Source organism: Callorhinus ursinus, unplaced genomic scaffold, assembly GCF_003265705.2.
Source record: "Callorhinus ursinus isolate GAN/ISIS: 27379988/994484 unplaced genomic scaffold, GSC_fseal_2.0 scaffold16, whole genome shotgun sequence".
NCBI classification, from domain to species: domain Eukaryota; kingdom Metazoa; phylum Chordata; class Mammalia; order Carnivora; family Otariidae; genus Callorhinus; species Callorhinus ursinus.
Genome location: NW_027397078.1, coordinates 12,534,237 through 12,550,362, shown reverse-complemented (window position 1 = coordinate 12,550,362; position 16,126 = coordinate 12,534,237). Strand labels below are relative to the sequence as shown.

The following is a 16,126-nucleotide window of genomic DNA, read 5'->3' as shown; positions in this document are numbered from 1 at the left end:
CCTTTTTTGCAGAATGCAACTATTTCTTGCTATATAATTCTTTTTCATATGTTATAAGATTTGATTTCCTAGTGTTTTGTTGAAAGATTTTACACTTAGAATCATAGGGTTTAATGGTGTCATTCCCTTTTCTAGTGATGACTGTATCTTTTTTTTGTGTCTTTAATACTACCCTCCAAGAATGATTTGGGAACTGATCCCTTCTATTCTGTTTTTTTGGAAGGGTTTGTGAAGTATTGGTATTAATTCTTTTAATCTTCATAAGAATTCACAACTAAAGCCATCTGGGTCTGAGCTTTGCTTTATGGGAAGTTTATTTCATTACTAGTTCTCTCTTTATTTGTTATAGGCCTAATCAGATATTTATTTCTTCTTTTAATCAGTCTTGATAGTTTGTGCCATTCTAGGAATTTGTACATTTCCTCCACATTATCTCATTTGTTGGCATAGACGTTTTCATAGTATTCTCTCAGAATCCTTTCATCTTCTTTCCTTTATTCTTGATCAGTCTAGGTAAACATTTGTCAGTGTTATTGGTCTTTTCAAAGAACATTTCTTCTGGTTTTCCTGATTTTCTCTATTATTTATTGAGGTAGAATTGACATATAAAGAAACTGCGGATGTTTAATGTATACAATTTGATGAGTTTGGACATACGCATGCAACCATAATACTATCACCACAATTAAGGTAATATACATATCTGTCACTTCCAAAAGTTTCCTTGTGTTACTTTTTTTTTTTTTTTTTGGTGGTAAGAATATTTAACATGAGACTTACCCTCTTAACACTCTTAACAGATGTTTAAGTGCACAGTACCATGTTGTTAACTCTGTTGTATATCACATCTCTAGGCCTTATTCATCTTGCATAACTGAAACTTTTTATAAACAGCTCTCCATTTCATCCTAGTACCAATTGCTAGCAACCATCATTCTTTTCTCTGCCTTTGGAGTTTGACTATTTTAGATACCTCATGTAAATGGAATCATGTAGTATTTGTCCTTCTGAGACTCGCTTATTTCACTTAGCATAATGTCCCCAAGTTTCGAACATGTTGTCACATATTGCAGGATTTCCTTCTTTTTTAAAGCTGACTAGTCTTCCACTGTAATATATACACACACCACGTTTTCTTTACTCATTTGTCTGTTGATGGACGTTTGGGTTCTTTGGATTGTTTCCATATCTTGGCTATTGTGAACAATACTGCAATGAGCATGAGAGTAAAGATATCTTTTTGAGACCCAGATTTCAGTTTTATTGGATAAATACCCAGAAGTTGAAGTGCTGGACCACATGGTAGTTCTACTTTTAGTTTTTTGAGGAAACTCCCTACTGTTTTCCATAGTGGTTGCACCATTTTACATTCCCACCAACAGCATGCCAGTGTTCCCTTTTCTCTAGATACTCACCAACATTGTTATATTTTGTTTGTTTTGGTTTTTGTGTTTTTTATAATAGCCATTCTGACAGTTATGAGGTGATATCTCACTGTGGTTTTGAAATGCATTCCCCTGATGAGTATGGATGTTCAACATGTTTTCATATACATGTTGGCCATCTATATGTCTTTTTTGGAAAAATGTCTATTCATATCCTCTGCCCATTTTTTAACTGGATTGTTTGTTTTTTTGCTTTTGAGTTGTATGAGTTCTTTATAAATTTTGGATATTAGTCCTTTATCAGATATATGATTTGCAAATGTTTTCTATTCAGTAGGTTACCTTTTCATTTTTATGTTACTCCTATATAGCTCTATTCCATTTCCCCCTTTTTTGTAGTATTTTTGTCAGACATATTATGTCAATGGTGTTAAAATAATCAGTAATGTTACTAACATTTCTGGGTATTTTTTTTTATTTTGTGTAATTTTTAAGATTTTAAGAGAGCTAAGAGAAGAAAGGACAGTGTATTAGTTTGCTATGGCTCCCATAACAAAATACCACAGACTGGTGGTTTAAACAACAGAAACTTATTTTCTCACAGTTCTGGAGGCTAGAAGTACAAGATCAAAGTATTGGCAGATTGGGTTTCTTCTGAGGCCTCTCTCCTTGGCTTGCAGATGGCCACCTTCTTGCTGTACCCTCACATGATCTCTTTTCTCTATGTGCACATCCCTGGAGTCTCTGTGTGTCCACATGCCCTCTTGTAAGAACACCAGTCAGAATGTATTAGGGCCCACTCTAATGGCCACATTTTAAACTAGTTGCCTTTTTAAAGGCCCTGTTTCCAAAGGCAGTCACATTGTGAGTGTACTAGGGGTTAGGGCTTTAACATATGAATTTGAGGGAGGACACAATTCAGCCCATAATAGAAAGTACACGTTTATAGTTTTCATTATGTTAGCCTGCTTATTTATCATTTCTGGTTTATTTGTTTCTATGGATTCACATTATCTTCTGGAATAACTTCCATGGCTCAATTCAGCTTTGCTGCCCCACACCTCAGTTTTTCTTTTATTTTCTCTCTGTCTTCTCCTTCCAGCAATTGTATTACACATGTGTTGGTGCGTTTAATGGTGCACCATATATGTATGAGACTCTGTTCATTTTTCTTTATTCTATTTTCTGTCTGTTCTTCAGATTGCATTATTTCTATCAATCTTCAAATTGTTAATTCTTTTTTTTCTGCCAGTGCAGATCTACTGTTGAGCCCCCCTAGTGATGATGATTTTTATATTTGTTTTTGTAGTTTCCAACTCCAAAATTTTTATTTGGTTCTCTTTTTAATTTCAGTCTCTTTTGATATTCTCTATGTGATGTTACATTGTCATCATACCTTCCTTTACTTCTTTAGTCATACTTTCCTTAGTTTTTGAAGTCATGGATAACAGCAATTTGGAATTAGTATTCTGTTAAATCTAATAACTGGTCACTTTAACATGCTTTTCCATGGCCCGCTTCTTTTCATGTTTCACCATTTTTAAGGTTGAAAGCTAGACATTTTAGAATATATATTTTGTAGCAGGTGAATACTGGTCCCATCTCCCTCAGGATCGTTAATGGTATTGGTTAATTTTTTAACTGACTAGATAGCTTATTTTAGTGATAGCTACCTCCTCCCCACAAAAGACTCCACACACAAAGTGTGAAGCCTCTGATGTTACTTCTCAGGGGACATAGCCTTGGGCATGCCCACAGTCAATCTGGGATGAGAGTGGCTTTGGTGGGACTACTTTTGACTATCTCTTTCCACACCCACAGCCAGATATTAGATTCTGCTGATTCCAGTTGTATAGGAGGCATAAATTGCTCCTCAGACCAATTCAATCAAATGTAGGCTCCTTTGAAGTGATAGTTCCTTAGGTCAATATTTGAGATTTATTCTGTCCCCACAAAGGATCCTCCCAGCTGTCCCTTTCCCCTGTTTTTACTACCAAATTAGCAGGCCTAGTTTGGTAGTATCTGTATCTCCAGTGAATCTACCTATCTACTCCCAATTGCCTTTCACCACAATCTGCACTATTTTTCATTGATCCCTTGGCTTGATCTTCTTCATACTTCATTGAAAATGAAATCAGTTCCTTTGAGAAGAGATTAAGAGCTATTTTAAGCCCAGCTATCTTCTCCCTCCAGGCGAAATCTCGGAACCATGGCTTTGTAACTGGGGGTGGGGATAGTGTTGCATTTTTCTCTGCCAACCACCTGCACGTTAGGAGTTAAGTGCGAGAAGAGATAGGGGACCATAGCTTTAGGTCTACTTGGCTTGCTTCTGCCAGCACTGAGCAACCATTTTAAAGCTAAGGCAAGGACAATTTCACACCCATGTAGAGCCTCTGTCCTGTGAGTGGTTGCTGGACAGAAGAGGGGACCCGCCCCCCACTCCTCTCAGCTGCACTTGCCCAAAACTTAGCTTCAGCAGCATGTACTGGGGGCAGGATGAGAAATGTTGATGTCCTACCCCTCCCAGAAAAGTAGCTCTCTAACTGGGAACTGGGTAAGTTGAGAGCCTTGTATTCTTAGCTGTGCCAACGAGGAGTAGGGTTTCTGTCTTACTGAGTGGGGAAGGAAGAGGGAGTGAAGGGGTCTTGGTTCAGACGCCACCGATTACAGCCTTTCTTACTGAATAGATTTTTCTTCATTTGCTCTATGCCCTTAAGATAATTTCCAGAGAATCAAAATAGTTGATTTTTACAACTTATACTCATTTTCCTGGAGGAGTGAGTCTATGGAGCTCTCATGTTTTCATGCTGGAATGTTTGCTTTAACTTCTGTTTTGCCCATTATTACTATAAACACTCCGGGTCTCTGTTACCCTTTGCATGGTATGTCTTTCTTGACCTTTTGCTCCCGGTCTGTGTCTTTGAACTAATGTTTATATTTTTTTCTAATCTGTTTGTATTCCTTTTGTCAACCTCTGCCTTTTGATTGGAGTATTTAATCCATTTAAAGTTTATGTCATCTTTGATACAGTAGGATTTATATCTACCATTTGGGTACCTGTTTTCTATGTCTTATGTCTTCATGCCTTTATTTCTCCATTACTTCTTGGTTTTGTATTGTATATTTATTTTTAGTGTAAATTTTTTATTTCTTCTTCTATCTTCTACCTTATTTTTCTTATTTTCTTAGTTACCCTGAAGATTATAATTAGCATCCTAACTTAATGTAGCTCAAATTAATACCAACTTAATTTCAATATAATTCAGAAATTTTGCTGAAATATATCGCCTTTTCATAGCCCCTTGTTACTGCTATTCCTGTTATACCCATTACATCTTTACACATTATAAGCCCCTAAATCAGTTTTATATTTATTGTCTCACACTCTTTTCATTAAAATCAGAAAGCAGAATTTAAAAGATTGCACAGAAAATACATATATATGTATATAAAATATATATATATAATATATAAAAATATATAAAATATATATGTGTGTGTGTGTATATGTATATATATATATATATATATATAGTGCTGGTGCTTTTTATTTCTTGTGGTTTTGAGTTAATTTCTAGTATCCTTTTATTTCAGCCTGAAGGACTCCCATTAGTATTTCTTTTTTTTTTTTAAGATTTTATTTTATTTATTTGACAGAGAGAGAGATAGTGAAAGCAGGAACACAAGCAGGGGGAGTGGGAGAGGGAGAAGCAGGCTTCCCTCCAAGCAGGGAGCCCGATGCGGGACTCGATCCCAGGACCCTGGGATCATGACCCGAGCCGAAGGCAGATGGTTACCGACTGAGCCACCCAGGTGCCCCACCCATTAGTATTTCTTGTAGGGCAGTTCTGCTAGCAATGAATCTTTTTCAGTTTTTCTTTACTTGTTAATTTCTCCTTCATTTTTGAAGGACAGTTTTGCTGTATACAGTAGTCTTTCTTGACAGCCTTCTTTCAGCACACTGACTGTATCATCCCATTGCCTTCTGTCCTCTAGGGTTTCAGATGGGAATTCAACTGTTTAATTTTACTATGGAGCAACATAGGTGTTGAGTCAATTTTGTCTTGCTGCTTACCGTGCCTTGGCTTACTGAGAGTTTGACTATTATTTTCTAGTTTTGGATTGCCTTGGGTTTATTCTGAATAACATTTTTTAGACTTCTTGGATGTGTAAATTAATATTTCTCTCCAAACTTGGGAATATTTCATCATTTATTTCTTTGCATTTTCTTTCTGCCTCTTTCTTTCTTATCTTTTCAGGATTCTGATTAGGCTTGTGTTTGTATGCTTAATGGTGTCTCACAGGTTTCTGAGGCTGTGTTAATTTATTTTCTCTTTCTGTTCTTTAGAGATAATCATTTTATCTGGCCCATTGTCAGGTACACTGGTTCTTTCTTTTGCCACTGCAAACCTGCTGTTTAGTCCCTCTAGTGATTTTTTATTTCAGATACCGTACTTTTTAAGTCCAAAATTTATAATTGGTTCTTTTGAATGATTTCTCTGCTTGTTAGTGTTCTTTATTTGGTGGGACATCTTTGTCTCTCATAGACAGGGTTGAAGACCTTTCACATAGTTTAGGGATCTAGCAAGCTACTTCAACCCCTCATATAGGCCTCTTGTTCCCCAGATCTTCCTTTGATGTTTTGGCAAGCTCTTGTTTGATCCAACTTGCTGTAGGAACCTCAGGTACAATTGCTACTGATTGTTTTCAGCAAACATCCTGGATATTGCTGTTTTCCTTTGAGTCAGGTCAGTAAAGACAACACCTTGCAAACTGAATTTTTCTAGGGAGCTGTAAGACAGATGAAAAAGTAACAATACTCAGGGATGGGACTTTTTTTTGATGAGCTCCAGTCTCGGTCTATGCCCTCATGTGGCTGTAAGTCTGCCAGATTTTACAAATACCTGAGTTGCAAGGCTGCTGGTTTTCAAGGCTACTACAGAGCAGTGAAAAGATGGGAATTACAACATAACAAAAGTTACAAGGCCACAAACTCTGCTGTTCTTATCATCAAGGTGTGTTTTTTTTTTTTAATAAACACTACTCAAATTGTTGCAAGCCTTTCACTAATTAACCAGTGCTCTGAAAAAGTTAATTTTTACAGTCTTTTCCAGTGTTTTTATTGCTTTTATAAGGTAGTGAATGTGTGATGGTTCTAACTCTGCTATTTCTTGCCTTTCTTTGTCTGGTAGCCTGGTTTCATTATTTGAAAAATAGTTTTTGTTTTAGATTAGACTCTTCCTTCTCAAAGTATGGTCCTTGAATCAGCAAAATCAGCATCACCTGGGAGCTTGTTGGACAGAGTGTCAGGCCCACCCCAATCCATTTGAGTCAGAATCTGCATTTAACATCTCCAGAGGATTTTTTTGTACATTAATGTTAGAGCATTGCTGGTCTAAGCCAAGATTTTTCAAAGTTTAATCCATATATAAGCTATTTAAAAAGCATCTGGAGAGCTTGTTTTAAATAGAGGCTCCTGGAACCCTTGCCAGACTTAACTAAGTCAGAATTCATGCAAATAGAGCTTGGAAATGTGCATTTTGACCAAGCACTGCAGATGTTTTTAATACACACTGAAGTGTGAAAACCGCCAATTTAGAAGCTACAGTAATGAAATAGGACTTTTTTCCATTTTAATGGCAGTTTGTATTTCATTTTTGTAGTTAATATTTCTCTTTTAAGGAGGACATCTTTGGTGTAATTAAGCAGGGACTTTTCAAATGCTATTTTATCTCAAAATGGTACATGCACCGTATACAAAAAAATCTAATATTTACTTTATTGGTTTAGTCTTTTTATTTGTGTGTAAAATTGTATTATCCTTGTGACTATTTTTTAGCCAGAACAAATTATGACCCATATAAATTGCCCTGAAGATTCACCTTGGATTTAAAGAAATATAAAGAAACATAGTAAATTTTTTCTGCCTCATAATTTTATGAGATTTGAATGAGAATTTAGTGCCTTAATTTAAATTAAAATTACCCTCTAGAGAGGAATTCTTCCTACATTTGCCTAACTATAACTTTAAAATGATATAAGCAAATCTGGTAGTCTGATACATGTCTCACATAGTTCATTGTTTACATTTTCCTACAGTTAATTTTCTTTGTTTAAAAATTTTTAGTATTTAGTATTAATATAATTCCTTACAATCCTTTTATGAAACTTTCAGAACTACCAACTTAAAATAAAAGGACAGAAAGTGACATTAGCTTTGTCAGTGAGCAAGAATTCCTGTCCCCTTTAAGGGTCCTTCTAGCTGGACAGTGAATCACATTGACGTGAAACATATTAACAGGAGAAAATCAAATTTAATAGTGTAAGTATGAGAAGTCCACCTAGACAAGGAAATTCCAAAGACAGCCAAATGAGGTATATATGTCATACTGAACTAAGGAGAAGGGGATAGGAGTCTGGGAATTTAGAGGAAAGGAATGCAGCTCACAGGGGGAGAAGAAAAGCAGATGTTTGGTAATTAGACATTTGCTCTGCCCTAGAGATGGGTCATTCAGATAAAATTTATTTCTGCTAAGAACCCTTATTCTGGGAAAGACCCCCAATTTAGATTCTTCTTTATAATTAAGGGAAAGGGAGAAGTTTCTTTTGAGCCCACAGGGTCTTGATTGCCTTCAGCTTAAAATAATCTGCACACCAAAGTGGGACATTTTGGGAGCAGAGGCTATCCTGAACCCCTTCAACGTTGAAACGTTAGGATATATGAATGTGTTACATTTTAGTTTTGTATGCAGTTGTATGTGTGTTTGTATGTGTGTTTCTGTTTCAATACTAAAACATTTTATTTTTATTATTGATCTATTTATTGTAAAGCTCATATTATGAGCTTAATAACTGTTACATAATAAAGATTTTTTTTAATTTAATAAAGATTTATTTTAATAAATTGTTGGGAAGGAAGCAATTTGCTCTTCAAGGTCGTTCTAGCTGAACTAAGAATCTAATTAGCTGAGACAGATTAACAGGAGAAAATCAAATTTAGTTTCTTACATAAGGGGAATTCACACACATGTGAAATTCCAAAGACAGTGAGTCAACGTGAGACTTATATGAGCTAAGAAGAGAGGAGTGTGAGGATACAAAGGGGAGGAAGACCATTAGCAAGAAAGTGAGAGGAGATGTCTGGAAAACAAAGATTGTCCTATTCAGATATTTTTCTTAGCTAAAGAGGAATCTCTGTTAATAGCTTTTTTCCTGGTACAGGATCTGTTTTCCAATGAAAATGTAGTAAGTTGAGAGGAAGATGAAGAGCTTGACCTGAATCTGCTAGTTTTTGACTGCTTTTAACTCAAAATATTCTTCACACCAAAGTGGCCCATCTTGGTGCAGCCTGCATTTGGCCTACTACAAAATCAAGTTTGAATAAATCTGTTATTAATATTATACAGATTCTCTTCAACTCTACATATAGAATTAGGCATTCCTGACATGACTCTTCATGACATCTTTCATCCACATCTAGAGGATCATTTCCTCTTTCCTCCACTATAATGTGGGCAACCTAAGGCAGAGACGATAACAGATTCATGCTTGTATTTCCAGCACTTAGTCCCACCTATAACATATAATGGAGTCTCCATAACTGTTTCCTGAATGAATGAGCATTATCTTATAAGAAGGGCTGAACTGCTATGTAATTCCCGAAGATGGCATACTTACTAATGCACTGATTAGCTAGGTATCCATATCTCATGTCCAGTCCTGAAAGAAACATTCTCTTTTTTGAAAATAAGATTAGAAATTATGAAATGTATACAGCTCTGACAATACATTGAGACCAGTATATGATTTCATTGTTTCTAGAATATAATTGGGCAGTCATTTCTGTTCTAAATTTCCTTGCTGTAAGAATTTAGTATTGCCTTTCCATGTAATAGAATATTATTTTTTACATATTCCAGATCTTTCCTTTCCTTTTTTTTTTTTTAAGTAATCATTACACCCAGCATGTGGCTTGAACTCACAAACCTGAGATCAAGGGTTGCATGCTCTTTCAACTGAACCAGCCAGGCGGCCTGATCTTTCCCTTTTTGAAAACATATATGTTTTGAGATGCAGAATGAGAACACGTGGATTTTTAAACTGTAATTTATTCTGATTCTAATTATATTTTATGAATGATGGAAAAAAATTTAAAAGAATGTTTTGTGATCATTTGAATTTTGTTATAGTAGAATTCAAAATAATCCTTTTTTCATTTATTTTAGTGTCAGGTTGGTGGAATCCTCAACATTTATCTCTTTGCCATCTCAATTAACAGAATCTGGACGATTCATTAACCACATGAACCATGGGTAAATGTGAATATATTTTATGCTCATAATTTTCTCAGGAAAAATTCTAAGAAATTAGCATTCATTTAAACTTGTTATTAAAACTAAAGAAGAAAAAAAAAAATAAAAAAAAAAAAGAAATTAGCATTCATTTAAACTTGTTATTAATGCTACAGTAGTTTTCATTTATTTGAAATATTTAATTCATATTCTATATAGAATTTATATTATTCACAGTTGTTCTACTCTCTTATGTGTTGCTAGGCTATGTGCATGAAGACTGAATAAATATGCACTTGTTTAAATACAGTGGATTCTCATTATTTGTGATAGTTATGTTCCATGAAATTGTGGCACTCAATGAATGAATACTGAACCATTATTCCTAGAAGAAATATATGTAATTACATAGATTATAACTGTGAATCCTAAAAACAACACATCCTGGTAAAATCTGGTTTCTTCACGTAGAGAAAATAAGGTTCTATAGTGTTAAATGACTTGTATGAGGCTGACCCACTCAAAGGTGCCAACAAACCATTTCAAATTCTGCCCGCCTGGCCCCAGAGGTGGAGCTTCTTGAACATTTGTACTTCTGTACTGCCTCCTACCATCTCCCTCCTCTGGTCATGGTCATCTACCTATGAGAACTGAAGCAGAAAGGCCCAGCGTTGCCTTGTTTGACCTTAGCTGGGAACTGTGTGACCACTGACTGGAACTTCTTGCCACTCTGCACATGTCTGCAAACAACAGGGGAAGCTCCGTGAGTATGGATTTGGGGGTTACAAATCAATTTTAGTGAGGAGACAAATTTGCAAATAACCAGAATTTGTGGATAATGAGGATCAACTGTATTTAGGCTTGTTCCACCTACATTATTAGGTCTGTATTTAGTTTAGAAAGAAACTTTGACTTCGGAATACAGAAGCAGAATTTTTAAAAGTTAGATTGTTTTATATTTCTGATCTATTTTAAACTATCGAATAACTATTTAATGTGAAAGAGAATAAAAACAACATTGCCAACCTTAAAGAAAATCAGGCAGAAAGAAAATAATGCAAGCATGTATTAGTGAAATGCATGCATTTTTTTTATTATGTTATAGTAATCACCAAACATTACATCATTAGTTTTTGATGTAGTGTTCCATGATTCATTGTTTGCGTATAACACCCAGTGCTCCATTTGGTACGTGCCCTCTTTAATACCCATCACCAGGTTAACCCATCCCCCCACCCCCCTCCCCTCCAGAACCCTCAGTTTGTTTCTCAGAGTCCATAGTCTCTCATGGTTCGTCTTCCCCTCCGATTCCCCCCCTTCATTTTTCCAGACCTTTACGTCTGAAACAAATAATACATTATATGTAAGAATGCATGAATATGTTGACTGTTACTAAAACAACTATTTCATAGCTACCATGTTGTTAGTTTATTTTATACCTTTGTCTCTGTGTAATGATTGACAATGACAGTGTCATCCTTTTAGATGCAAAATTGTATCAGGAGTCAAGGATTTGGCGATTTTGAAACCATAAGAATAACCAATGTTGGGGCGCCTGGGTGGCTCAGTTGGTTAAGCGACTGCCTTCGGCTCAGGTCATGATCCTGGAGTGCCGGGATCGAGTCCCACATCGGACTCCCTGCTCGGCGGGGAGTCTGCTTCTCCCTCTGACCCTCTTCCCTCTCATGCTCTCTATCTCTCATTCTCTCTCTCTCTCAAATAAATAAATAAAATCTTTAAAAAAAAAATAACCAATGTTAAAGTCATGAGGAACTCTTAGTGATTTGTGCAGATCTTGCTAAGATTAAAAAGAATATAGTTTATTTTCCAAAAGTGAATTTCTATTTAAGCCAGTAGTTTTATGAGATTATAAGGATTACATTTATTATGCTTGATTTCTTCATTGGTTGTTCTGTAAGAAAAAATGTTAAAGGAGTACACCATTTTTGTCTCACAGCATTTGTTTTATTGAATGCTAATTACATGCTTAACTAAGGCATTCGAAATCTTCCTTTTACATTTTGCTTTAATGAACAATAAAATAATGAATTAATATCTTGAGCGATAAAGCATCATTATAGATACCATAAGAACAGAATATTATAGGTATTTTATGTTAATTTCTTTGTATTATGAAGTGCTGGTATTGCTAAAAACTCTTCAGTAAACACTTCTAAGTTTTTATCTTTTCAGTCCCTTGCTTCTTGATTAAGCAGGTGTCTGGCATGATAGATTTTTCCTGAATGTCCTTGAAATAATTTCTCCACACTAATTGCAAATAATTTATAATATCATATATTAAACTGGAGTCAGATGTCAAAGTAGTGCTATAGGTATCTGTGAGCCTAAGTAACTCAAAGTTGGATCAGCTTAATAAGCAGCAAAATTAAGCCTGCTTTCTCTCTTTTTTTAAAAGTTTTATTTATTTATTTTAGAGAGAGAAAGAGCGTGAATGAATGGGGGGAGGGGCAGAGGGAGAGGGAGAGAGAGAGAATCCCAAGCAGAAACCCCACTGAGCCCAGGGTGGGGCTCCATCTCATGACCCTGAGACCATGACCTGAGCTGAAATGAAGAGTCAGATGCTTAACTGACTGAGCTACCCAGGTGCTCCAAGTCTATTTTCTTAATTTGGAATGTAGTATAGGAATTCTATATCCCAAATTTTAACATGATTTTTCTCCCTATAATATTCTGGAATGGTTTTGATTAGATCCAAAGTGTCATAATTACTGAAGCTATAGTTAAAGATATCTTTTTAATGTTATGCTTCTCAAATATAAACCGTAATGGAAATAAGCAAGTATTAAGACATTTGTAATTTAATTTTGGTTGGAAAGGACACTTTGCAAGTACTCATCCAAATAATTGCCAACTCAGCATGCAGTACAGCTGAAGAAGCGTGTCTATCATGGTCTCAAACATTATTGGTCATTCTTTCTCCTATAGTCTCTTCCATTCATATTTATAATACTTTACTGTCTTGGTTCCTTGCTGAAGGCCTCCTTTGATAAAAGTAACAAAGATATAGTGATATTGAGTATTGGTCAGGGAGAACAGGATCCAACATAGAGTAGTTAGGCTTCTATAGATTAACTCTCCAAGAATGATTCAGAGCCGTTTGTTTAAAGGATTGAGGATTTACTCCTTTGCCCCTCTCTGAAGACTGTCTATCAGATCAAAGGTGAGAGTGGAACTTAAAAAGGCAAAGGCTACAGTTTCTCAAGGAAAAGAGATGGTCCCTGGTTTATCACGTCAGCACTGTTCTGGGCTGAATGCTGAGCCCCAAATTCATATGTTGGGTTGAAATAGAACAGTCTTAAGTTTACCCCAAAGGCTGTTTTTCTGACAGTTCTTAAGAACACTTACTATGGCTCTTTTTGGGAGTCCTGACTGCTTGTTGTGTAACACGTCCAGGCACCAGTTCATGTAGCAGGTAAATCTTTATTCACTTTCTCAAGGATCAACTAAAGTATCTAGAAGTCCAACAATCAAATCCACTTTATAGGCAGCAGAAAGGAGGAAGCACAGTAAGAGTGTGCCCTTTCTTTCTCTGTTAGGGCAACTTCCCAGAAATAGCACACAGCACTTCTGCTTATAGCCATTGGGCCAAATCTAGCTGGAAGGATGACTGGGAAACCACCCTTCTCCACATACACATCACGATAAAATGAAGGTTTTGTCAGTGAGGAGGGAAGGGCCCATGGATACTGGGATAGGCAATCAACAGGTTCCCCCCTGAGGGGCCACAAAGGAAAGTTTTATTTCGACTAGCACAAAGTTATCTAGTATTTCATCAGTCTGGCTTCATTGGCATGGTGAGGCCTTTTGATCTTTAAGTATGTCTTAATAAAATAATACTTAGTAATGTTACACACCATTTTTCTTAAAGCTGCTCTTAATGTTTGTCTCGTATAGATTTCCAGATACAAATAAATTAAGAACATGCATTTTTAATCATGACCAAAATGGAAGTCTGGTGTAGTACCTCTATGATTAATAACTTTTGTATGCAACATGCCATACAATAAGCATTACACTGTCTCAATAACACCCATTCTGGTCTCTAGGTCTAATCAGCAAGATAACATAAGAGAACAAGAAAAGGTTAAAAAAAATGACTCCATAAACTATCAATCTCTTTTTAGAGCTCTTAACAAATATCCCTGTTTTATTCTTTTTAGGCATGTGGTAATGTTGTACTTCCCCAGTTGAAGTTATGTGTGAACATATAACTTAATTGGCCAATGGCATGTGAGGAAAAGTGCTAAATGTTTTCTCCAAGGGCTAGCTTTAAGATCCAGTGAACAATTTTTCTCGTTCCCTTTCCCTCATACAATTACTAAGGAAGTATATATAGAAATGGAGTTCCCTTCACCAAGGATCTTTGAGTGCATCCTCTCCACCTAGGGTGGACATGTAACATGAGCATGAAGTAGACCATTGTGCTAATCCACTGAGATATGGGGTGTTACTGCAGCATGACCTAGCATATGCTAACTGATACTCCTCCTCAGATCACTTCAGTCAGTATCTCCCCAAATAACATTCTCTTCTCAAATGAGCAGTAAACTGCTGAAATTACCTTTCAGGTGGCATAAAAAAAGGTAAAGTTTCCTATTAAAATTTTTTTAAATGCCTCTATAAACTGCTCTTCTTAAGCAACAGACACATATAAAACAGCACACTTGAAACCACATGGATGATAAAACTTTATATTCATCACACATTTTACTTTACGGGAAAATGATCCATGAGCATAAGCAAGAGCAGTTAAGAACTTTTTATTCTAATTAAATCCAAAGGATTACCAGAAAGGATCAGGACAGGACACCGATTTTAGCCACACTTTAAAATTAAATGGTGGGTCAGCAGTGCTCAGAAATGAACACTATGTAAATAATTTCCTACAGTAATATGACTTGCTGTTTTTTCAGCAACATTGAATTATTTATCATTTAATAAATTCTTACTAAGTGGCCCCTCAGGCAGTGTTCTTAGTACCATAGAAATATCAAATAATTAAGTCATAGATCTGGTTCTCAAGGAGCCAACCATCAAGTAGAGAAGAAAAAGAAAATCTACACAAGTGGAGGCAATTGTACAGAGCAGAATGCATTCAGTAATGTATGTTGTACCAAAAAAAAAAAAAAAAAAAAGTTCTGTGAGCTCACTGACAAGGAATGTCACCATCTAGATATAGAGATCTTCCTGGGCTTCTCCTTTCTCTTTTCTTTATGTATTTTCTTGGAGAATAGCTAATGAAAGTACCTTTTGAATAAATCACAGTTGCCTTATTCTCAAAGAGACCCTCAAACCCAGAAATATTGAGTTACCTACACTTTTTATGGTAAAGACGGGTAGAAAAAAAATGCAGACCTAGAAAGAGAAGACATTTAAAGAGAATAATGAGGTACTAAGCACTTTCTTCTCACACATATGCTATACTCTGCTGTTCTTTATCATATACAAATTGAGATCAGAAATGTAAGATTTTGATGGCCTGAATCTAGAGCAGGGGAGAACTTTCTTATAAGTATAAAAGGAACTTGGGAAGAAGGAATTGCTGAAGCAGTGGAGGAGGGGACAGGCAAGGGGAAATACAAGACATATGCTTATGCATATGGATTATGGAAGAATGTGAATGAAAGTTGAAAAGGTGTTGAAGTGTTTATCCTTCTGCTTTGTCATTATTTCTTATAGACTTACTTTGTATGACAGACTATACCCTGTGAGCTTAGGGGCTTTGTCAGTTATCCTTATCTCCCAGAGTAGCTTGGCCCAGAGTAACCACCCAAATGAAAGAAGGCCCTGGTAGAGATATTTTTCTGAGTCTTGATTCTTGCTAACAACCCAAAAAAGCTGGATTCTGTATGGCCATGATTCTAAGATATTTCACTTTTACTACCCTGAATAATTGGTGGCACTTAGAATTAGGCAAATCTCCAAGGAACACAGAGCGAATCAGAAGCCAGATGTATGTACTAAGAGTCACAGTCTGCCATGATCCTCTGCTCTACATGGGAGCTTCATGTGTGTTTTTAATGTCATCACAGCCTTTGCCAGTCTGAGGAAGCCTGTTCTACTTCACAGAATAATGTTTTATAAATACTTAAAATAAGATGAAAGGGTTACAGGGTGTCTTTATCTTCCCAGGCTGTAATAACAAAATAACATCGAAAGAGTGGCCTAAACAACAGAAATTTATTTCCCCCGGCTCTGGAGGTTGGAAGTCCAAGGTCAAGGTGCAGGCAAGATAGTTTTCACTCGGAAGCCTCTTCTCTTGACTTGTAGGTGGCAGCCTTCTTGCTGTGGGCTGACATGACCTCATTGTGCGTACATAGAGTGAGCTTCCTGTTGACTTTTCTCATAAGAACACTAATTCTGTTGTATCAGGACCCCACCCTTATGACCTCATTTAGCCTTAATTACCTTCTTACCGGGCCTGTCTCC

At 36.1% G+C, this 16,126-nt stretch overlaps 1 protein-coding gene across 1 annotated transcript in view; it reads left to right on the top strand.

Moving 5' to 3' along the window:
- The window catches only part of CFAP47 (cilia and flagella associated protein 47), a 514,691-nt gene that overhangs the window by 264,199 nt on the left and 234,366 nt on the right, over nt 1–16,126 (top strand). Inside the window, exon 40 of the mRNA XM_073901936.1 lies at nt 9,611–9,697. Within this exon, the coding sequence (XP_073758037.1) occupies nt 9,611–9,697 (87 nt within the window). The remainder of the gene's footprint in view (nt 1–9,610; nt 9,698–16,126) is intronic.